This window comes from Trachypithecus francoisi, unplaced genomic scaffold, assembly GCF_009764315.1.
Source record: "Trachypithecus francoisi isolate TF-2019V2 unplaced genomic scaffold, Tfra_2.0 Lachesis_group2, whole genome shotgun sequence".
Taxonomy (NCBI): domain Eukaryota; kingdom Metazoa; phylum Chordata; class Mammalia; order Primates; family Cercopithecidae; genus Trachypithecus; species Trachypithecus francoisi.
The window spans coordinates 159,104,464-159,112,423 of record NW_022681465.1 but is presented as its reverse complement, the minus strand read 5'-3'; the positions used below and the strand labels follow the sequence as shown (position 1 = coordinate 159,112,423).

Here is a 7,960-nt window from a genome sequence, read left to right as displayed (position 1 = left end):
CACAACTCTTCGACCTATGGCAGATGTCATGCTGGGCAGTGGATAAAGGTTTAGATTTGGGGCGTTTTCTCAATTTAGAGCTCTTGGGCCTCACAACCCAGCCCATACTGGTTGCTCTTACTCAGAAACAAAGCTCTGATCTTGAAGAGGGTGCCTCTGAAGGGCAGCAATCTCTGATTCGGCCGAGCACATGTCACCAAGCTTGCTGTAGGGGTAAGTCAATAGTTACTGCTTTGTGCAGTGCTGGCTGATCCCTCGAAAGCCCTCTAGGGCATGGCCCATGTTCTCTGGGGCCACATGAGCAAGGGCTGGTTCTATATATGTAAAGATGAGCTTGGAAAGAAGTGTGTGTGAATTGTGGGTTTTTTTTTTTTTTTTTTAAAGTGCATGCTAAACACTCTGGGGCTGGCTAAAGAAGCCTCGCTATGAATTCTGGAGAATAATCCCCACTCTTGTATTCTCCATAATTTCATACATTATTATTTAGTTAAATTAGGCTTCCCCACTTGCTGCCCATGGCTCCAAAGGAGGATGTGGATGCAAAGGACAATGCTTGTTTGTGTCCCAGGGTCTACTGTGTGGCTGCTGCCTAAAGCATGCAGGCCCAAATAAGATGCTCAAATCCTCATGTGACTTAGCAGGTAACCTGGTATAGATAAAAGCAGGGAGTGGATTGTATTCCACTGGCTACTTGGGGTCTTGTAGTCATACCCTGAAGATAGGCACTGTATTCTTTTATCCCTTGAATTTTTAAAGCATCTCTGTTTTATGATCTCTATAATTTTGGAGAGAAACCAAGGCAGCTAGTGACTTTCTTGAACAAAATTTCTTTGCCTACGTGCCAGTTTGGCAGCACATAGTAGTATCTGGCCTATGAATGACTTCTGGCTTGTACCCCAAAGCAGGAAAGTAGCACGAGCAAAGACCACGGGGTAGGGGCTGGTGTAGCCATCAGGTCAGTTGCTCCTTGAATGGTCGGAGCTGTTGTGGAGTGGCTCATGAGCAGGGGGCCTGAGACACAGGAATGGAACAGGAAAGGGGGGAGAATAAAAAGGGAGTTGGAGGGAGGTTGCGGGGGCTCGAGCCCTCTGAGAGATGATGCTTTGCTGAGATGTCATGGTCTCACTATTCCTGCCAGAGAACACCTGACTTCCTTGATGGTTCCCAGCCAGCTGTCTCTAGTCTTGGTCATCTAACTCCAAAGGTCTGCAAGCAAGGGTTTGGAGGGTGTGATTCTGGGCAGCAAGGGGCTGTGTCCCTATGAGTTCTGACTGTACTTGGAGTGGAACCTGGGGTCCTGGGTGGGGGAGGCTGTCGAGGACTTCTGTGGCAGTGCTGCAATCTTACTTGTTACCTGCCTGGTCTCCTGGCTGGGAGTGGAGGGGAGTAGCATTCTGGGGGTGCTGGGTGCAGGGGCGAATGTGAGGTAGATTGGTGGATGCATAGGAAGGATCTCGGAGTGGTAGTGTCAACTCTCCTGGAGGCTGGCTTCTGAAGAGTGGGAGAGAGAGAGTTGTGGGATTTGCTAGTGAAGATGCTTCGGTGTCTGTAATAATGGAATGAAACACGTCATGATAAATGAATCAACTATACTTTTTAAGCCCCTTGTAGAAAAATATATCCAGAATGAATCTGTTTCACATCTGAGTTCTGAAATCTTTAGTTCACAGGTTACTGGTCAACAGAAAACAAGATGTGGTTGTACAAAGCCAACTCCTGGCTGCTTTCCTACATGAAGACTCAGCAGTCGCCATCTCTATGGCAGTAGGCCGTTCTCTGCTTTATCTGGGGTTGAAAGCCGGCTTCTTCCAGTGCCTACCTGGAATTGGGAGCCTTGTCTAGACAGACGGAGATGGGGAGATGTCTGGGTTGGGGGTGGGAATTGGACGGGTTGAGTTTCTGTCTCTGGTGATGCTATCTCTAGGTCATAGTACCTGAAGTTTGGTATTAGTAGTTGGCCCCAGCCAGGATTTACGGGGCTCTTCCAGCTTCTTCCTGGAGCCTGGGGAAAAGTAGGACACTTGAATGGCTTGGAGACTGAAGAAATAAGCCTGGGCCAGCCCCAGGCGGGGTGGGCTGGGTCAGTGTTGGTGAGGCTGGGATGATGGCTTTGGCCATGGGTGTGACGCCCGTCAAATCTCCTCATGCAGGTGGGTTGTGCCATCATCCAGAAGCTGACAGTCCCCCTTCCTGCCATCCGTCTGGGGCTGCCTGGGTGGGCTTTTGGACCCAGAGCCTTTATGCAGGGTTCTACCCACTGGAGCAGAAGAATGAGGGCCCCTATTTCAAAGCCTTCCTGTCACCACAGGTGCAGATTATTTGTCATTTTGGGGGGAAAAAAAAAAAAACTATTGAATTTTTGTGAAATTAATTTTATTTCAAAATGACCGAGGGAGTTTATGTAAATAGCTTTCTTGATGATTCTTTTGGTAAAGTCAGTATTTCTTGAATAGTGTAAGGTATCAGTGTGAATTGTGGGTTCATTAGGAGGATTACTGGCTGGGCTTGCTACAGGAGGCCCCCTGTAGTGAGGCATTTCCTACCAGTGGCTTTCCAACTGTGTTCCATGAACCTCTTCTGGGGTGAAGTATGGGAGAAAGGGCAGGCCGATCTGGCCTTTTCTTCCTCCTCCTCCTCCTCCTGCCCCTGACTCCCCACCCAACCAACTCTATTGGCTTTCCTGCTAAAAAGCATTTACCTGCCTGCATTGGTGACTTTGCCTTCTGGGGCTGGACTCCTGAAACCCTGACCTAGGCTTCAGGCCTGCTTCGATTCAGTTGTGTCTGGCATGCTGTCAGGGAGACCTAAGCCTGCTGTGTCCAGGAACCGCATTCTGACGACAGTGAAGGGCAGCTATGCTTTTTAGACACACTCCGAGATGAAAGGGACAGTTGGGGAGGAACTGGTGCTGCAGAAGTTGACTCTGTCACTCCTGATTATTTTAAAAGGCCAGTTTGGGTCGAACTGGTCTTTGACTTAGGAATCTTGCTGCCCAGAGGGGCTGGTGTTCTGGCCTGGTAGTTGGTGGGACTTTTCCTCCTTTAGGCTCAGAGATCCTTTTTCTGTCAGGGGCTGATACAATTGAGATTTTTCCAAAAAGAGAAGTTTATGAAAGTTGGAGAATTGTAGTGGTAAAAATGGGAGATTGGGAGTAAACATATCAAGATATTGAGTCAGGAAAAATAAAAGGGGTGAGATGTGTCATCCATGCATCCCAGCAACTGTGAAACTGCATTCCAGACTTTTGAGGTGAGCTTCCTCAACTTATATCTACATAGCATATCTTTTAAAAGAAAAAACAGATGTACATGTCTAGGCACACCCCTAGGAGTCGCAGGGGACACGCATTTGGGGGACCAAGATACCTAAGACATACAAGACAAGTGACTGATCTCATGAGAGCTGGGGCGGGGGATGCAGGTGGCTTGGGCAGTCAGGCAGGAGTGAAAGGAGCTGTGTGTGTTGAGTGACACAGAGTCTAGGGTTTCCTCTCCTTGAAAGGGTTTGTTCCTCAATGGGAAAGGAAAATCCTGGTCATGTCAGTAGGTGAAGGTGGCCAAATGAGCAAAGATGTCTGTGGTGAGATCACCTCTCCCAACCTGTGTGGCTTGCAAAATGATCATTCAAACCAGAACACATGTAAGTTCCACTTATATGCGGGAGAGGGAAGGGGAGCCTGTTTTTGCTGAGTCTCTGGTCTAGGCAGTCTCCAGAGGGCTGTGTGGGTTGTACTTCTTCGATGCCCACCTGAGAGTCACCACAGCCTGAGACACGTAAGGAGAATGCAGTAGTGCCAGCCTGTGGCCTTCTGTTCTGGGTTCTGCAGTGTGTGTGTGTTGACTGGGGAATGTGGGTAAGAAAACCCTCACTGAAATGTGTTCTCTCTGCAGTGCTGATGCGGGGATGGGGTACCAGAGATGAGTGGATAGGCCACAGGCAGGAAAAATAAATGTTTTGACAAGGTATAGCTTCAGGAACTCACCTGGCCCCACTCGTGTTCCTGGGGTTTCTGCATTGAGCCTTGGGGCCACCCATACCTTGCCAGGCAAGCCCGGTCTGCCCTGAATCTGGGGCACTGGACCTGACTAATGAGATGTCTCCCTTCTGTGCTGACAAACAGGCACACAGAACTCGTCCTGGTCTCTTGGGGTCCCAACACAGAACCGAGTCCTTATGGATGAGGTGGCCTGGTCTGCTCTTGGAGAAGCAGGGTGGCAATAGTTGACAGGGCTGGTATTCTTAGATGACCATTGTTCTTTCTGGCTGTGGAATGGGGGGGGTTGTGACCTCCCCCGAGACTCGGCCTAAGGCAGGGAAGGATACAGTTGGACCTCGGAGAGCATCTTTCTGCTTACTAGCATTTGAGATTATAAAAATTTTTTTTTAATCAAAAATTTCCAAAATAAAGTGAGTGATTTCCCCATCCCCCAAGATGCAGTGAGTCTTGCTGGCTCTCCCTCAGGCTTACAGCAAGTCAAATGGAAAGAAAAGCAAGAAGCAGCTGCGAGGGAGAAGACGCGGTCCCACACGAGGACGGATGGGCTTTCAGTTCGGGAGGGAGGCCCCTGCTCCTGGTGGGCCTCTGCTTCTGGGCCACTCCGTCAGGGCGGAGTCTGGCTGGGTCTGGCGGTAAGGGACAATGACTATGTGAAGGCAACCGACAGAGGTGTCCGCCTAGAGAGCAGGATCCCTTGGTTCCATGATGTCCCCAGGCCACGCGGTGTGCAGCTTGGCACAGAAATGATCCCTTTACACAGCAGCATGTGTTCTCATCGTAGCTCAAGGCATAAATCATACTTCCTAACGAAAAAACCCCAATCTTGGTAGCAGCGCATACCTTATACTAGGAAACTTGCAAGGAGACCAGTGTTGAACCACAAAGCGAGTACAGGTTTTTGCTTTTGTCTGTAAAAATGTACAGCGCACCTGCTTGGGGCTGCAGTGTCAGGACTAGGGGGTGCTCCTTGGCCCAGGGCTCTGCTCTGGGCCCTTCATACCTCACCCACCCACACCACTGTGGTCCCCCCCTTTATACCTGACACCTCACACCGCAGCGTGTTTTGTCTCCCATTGATGAGGAACAGAGACTCTCGGGCTGGTGTGAGGAGGTACTGTCCAAACAGCCCACTGTCCCTCATGATTCTGCGGGCACCCCCCCAGGGCTGGGGTGGCCCTGTGGGTGGCTCCTTTAAGTTCTTCAGTGTGCCCACCTTCCCTGTGGACAGCTCCAGGAACAGCAGGTCCGGCTCCGTGTGCAGAGCCGCGTAGATGTTGTATTGATTGCTTTCAGTGAAGGAGCGCTGGAAGGCCAAGTCTGAGATGCCCGGGTTTATTTGCAGGTCATACAGGGTCTGGATCTCCCCCCGCACCGTGATCTCCTGCACATGCAGCCAGGGGCTGTCAGCTGCAGCGCTGACTATGAAGTGCCCGTCGGGGGATGTGTGTGGGGTGCCTGTTACATCACCGTTGGGGCCAACCACAGAGTCTGTGACACTGTCAACGAGTAGCTGTCGGGCAGCAGAGGCAGGGCTGTTCTGTCGGCACTGGATGAAGAAGTAGCCGCCCAGGTGGGTGTGCGCCATGGCCTGAGGCATGCAGCCATGGTGGTGCAGGCTGATGGTCTTGAGGGGCATCAGTGTTTCCAGGTCCACTTTGTGGACTGCAGGGTCAGACTTGTTGAAGATGAAGCCAAACCTGGGAGGGGAAGAACTGAGGTCAGAGGTCACCTCCAGGGGTGGGGAATCTGTCGTTCATCTTAACCAATTACATCTTCTGCCTTTTCCCTTTATTATAATCCTTCAGTGATCTAATAGCTTAGTAATAAGATCTATCATTCTGCAGGGGATGTCTTCATAAACAAATTATCTATGATCTCAATCCAAACGCAGTAGAGTTACAAATGTTGCTGGATTGATGCTCTTGTAACATGCACTCATCATTGGAAATGATTGTGGAGGAAGGCGAGAGGCCCTTCAACTGCTTCTCCTTTTGTAATGCCTATGATATGTTTCCCTGAGGCCCATGCCAGCTGGAAAGGGGCAAGTCTGTGTCTGGACGGTAAGCATGGAGGAAAAGGGCAAGAGATCCCTGCCCCGATTCTGCCTGTTACAAAGATATGAGTTCTATCTCCTCGCTGTTTTCTAGACTAACTAACAAGTTAGAATTTGAGGATGCAGATGCAGCCAAACAAGTGCAGATTTCCTATTAGTACCCTCTTCCCCTGGAAGGGAAACATGTGGGGGCAGTCTCTTTTCTGGCCACACTGGTGGTGTGGGTAGGAAGAACTCTGGGCATTGGGGTTGAGGACAGCTTTTCCCTCCGGAGCCAGATGGCCTGGTGCCGGCGCATTGCCCTGCTAGCTGCAGAGCCTGGGGCAGGCTGCTTGCCTCTCTGAGCCTCAGTGACTCTAGCCAGGGTAGCTCCTTCCTAGGGCTATTGGGCAGGGTAGCTCCTTCCTAGAGCTATTGGGAAGATTCAGAGAGGGAAGTTTAGCAGAGGGGCTGAGGTAGGTGGGAGTTGCTCACATCTGGATTTTCTGAAATTCCTCTTTGGAGGCTGGTTGGAAGTACGGAAAAGCCTGACTCCAGGCAGGACTTCCCTTTGATCTTGAGAGTCTGTGCCTAAATCCCTTGTTCACAGAGGCCTTTTGGTGATGTGTACACTTACAGGAATAGAGCAGAATCTCTTCTGTAATTTTCTCTAGAAAAACTGTACCCCAGAGTGGAGGAAAATACTCCCTCCAAGGCGTATCTTTAAAGCATCCTTAAAGAATCAGAGCATGGAAATAGCAAGAAAGAAAACTCGACTCTTAAAAGAAACTTTAAGTTAAAAGCCACACACAGGAACTACAGAGCCTCTGAGTGTGCCCGACCCCCAGCTGAATACAGCTGCTTTACGAGGGCTTCACCATTTAATATACTCTTAGAGGCTCTTGCAAAGGCTCTCTCTGCAGTGAGAGAGTTCATAAAGTGGCTTTCTTCCTTGGAAAAAGGTGAATGGGTGCCTCTCCAGCATCAGCTTGCAAAAACGAATCACTTCTTTCTGCAGAGAGGTGCTTGATGGTGGATTATAGAAAGGTATAAATAGTGCTACAAGACATTTGGGGGTCTTGATGGCTTAGAGACAGGCTTGGTGGTCTGGCAGTGGTGAGTTTACAGAAGATGTTGGGGGCTCTCTAAAGTGAATAGGGATGGGGACTGACCATGCGGGCCGAGGTCTGCAGTTGAGACCATGGCTCTTATTATTGGGTGGTTGTTTTAGGTAGTGGCAAACCATGGCAATCAGGAAGCCTTGTCTCTTTGTGGGCTCCTCACACAGATGCTCTGGGGGTTCCTAAAGTATTATGGGCTGTGGTTAGATGGGAATGTGGAAGAATGGTGCACTGAAACAATACTTGGCTTTACATTTAGTCTGACTTTGCCAATTCCTAGCTGTGTGACATTGGTCAGTGTCTTAAATTCTCTGATCCTTGCTATAACATAGGGGTGAAGACCACCTGGACTAGTTTTTGTGTCTAGCAAGCAGAGGGTGCTCAATTTACCGCTACTGTTTCCTTCTTTCCTCTGCTGCCCTTACCTTGAGGATGGGACTTCCTGACCTTTCTGGGCCCCTGAGGGCATTAGGAGCTGGGTGACTTCACTATAACAGAGTCACTGACCCCAGGCAATGAGGACTAGGCACTGGGTCTGTTTTACTGGACCTTCTCCGTTCCTTCGTGATGGGGTCCAAATTCAGCATAGGAGGAGTAGGGGAGACAGAGAAATGAGTAGGTCCCATGCTGGGCAAAGCTGCCCCTTGCAGGGCTGAGCTGCAGCAGGGAGTGCCTTAGAGGCATCATGGGCCAGTCTCACCTGATGTGGTTGATGATGAGGTTCGTTGGGGGAATGAAGAAGTCGTCCACTCCTGCGAAGGGTGTGCGGATGAGGTGTTGGTCCTGGCCGGCGCTGGCTTCTGTGATCAC

General features: G+C 50.1%; 1 protein-coding gene across 2 annotated transcripts in view; it reads right to left on the bottom strand.

The window, feature by feature from the left end:
- Window positions 1–381: 381 nt before the first annotated feature.
- FSTL4 (follistatin like 4) overlaps window positions 382–7,960 on the bottom strand; it is a 420,406-nt gene continuing 412,827 nt past the window's right edge. For both annotated transcript variants that reach the window (XM_033181231.1, XM_033181230.1), the window contains exons 15-16: window positions 7,851–7,960; window positions 382–5,694 (exon numbers count right to left, since the gene is read on the bottom strand). In XM_033181231.1, the coding sequence (XP_033037122.1) occupies window positions 4,992–5,694; window positions 7,851–7,960 (813 nt within the window). In that variant the 3' untranslated portion in view covers window positions 382–4,991. The remainder of the gene's footprint in view (window positions 5,695–7,850) is intronic.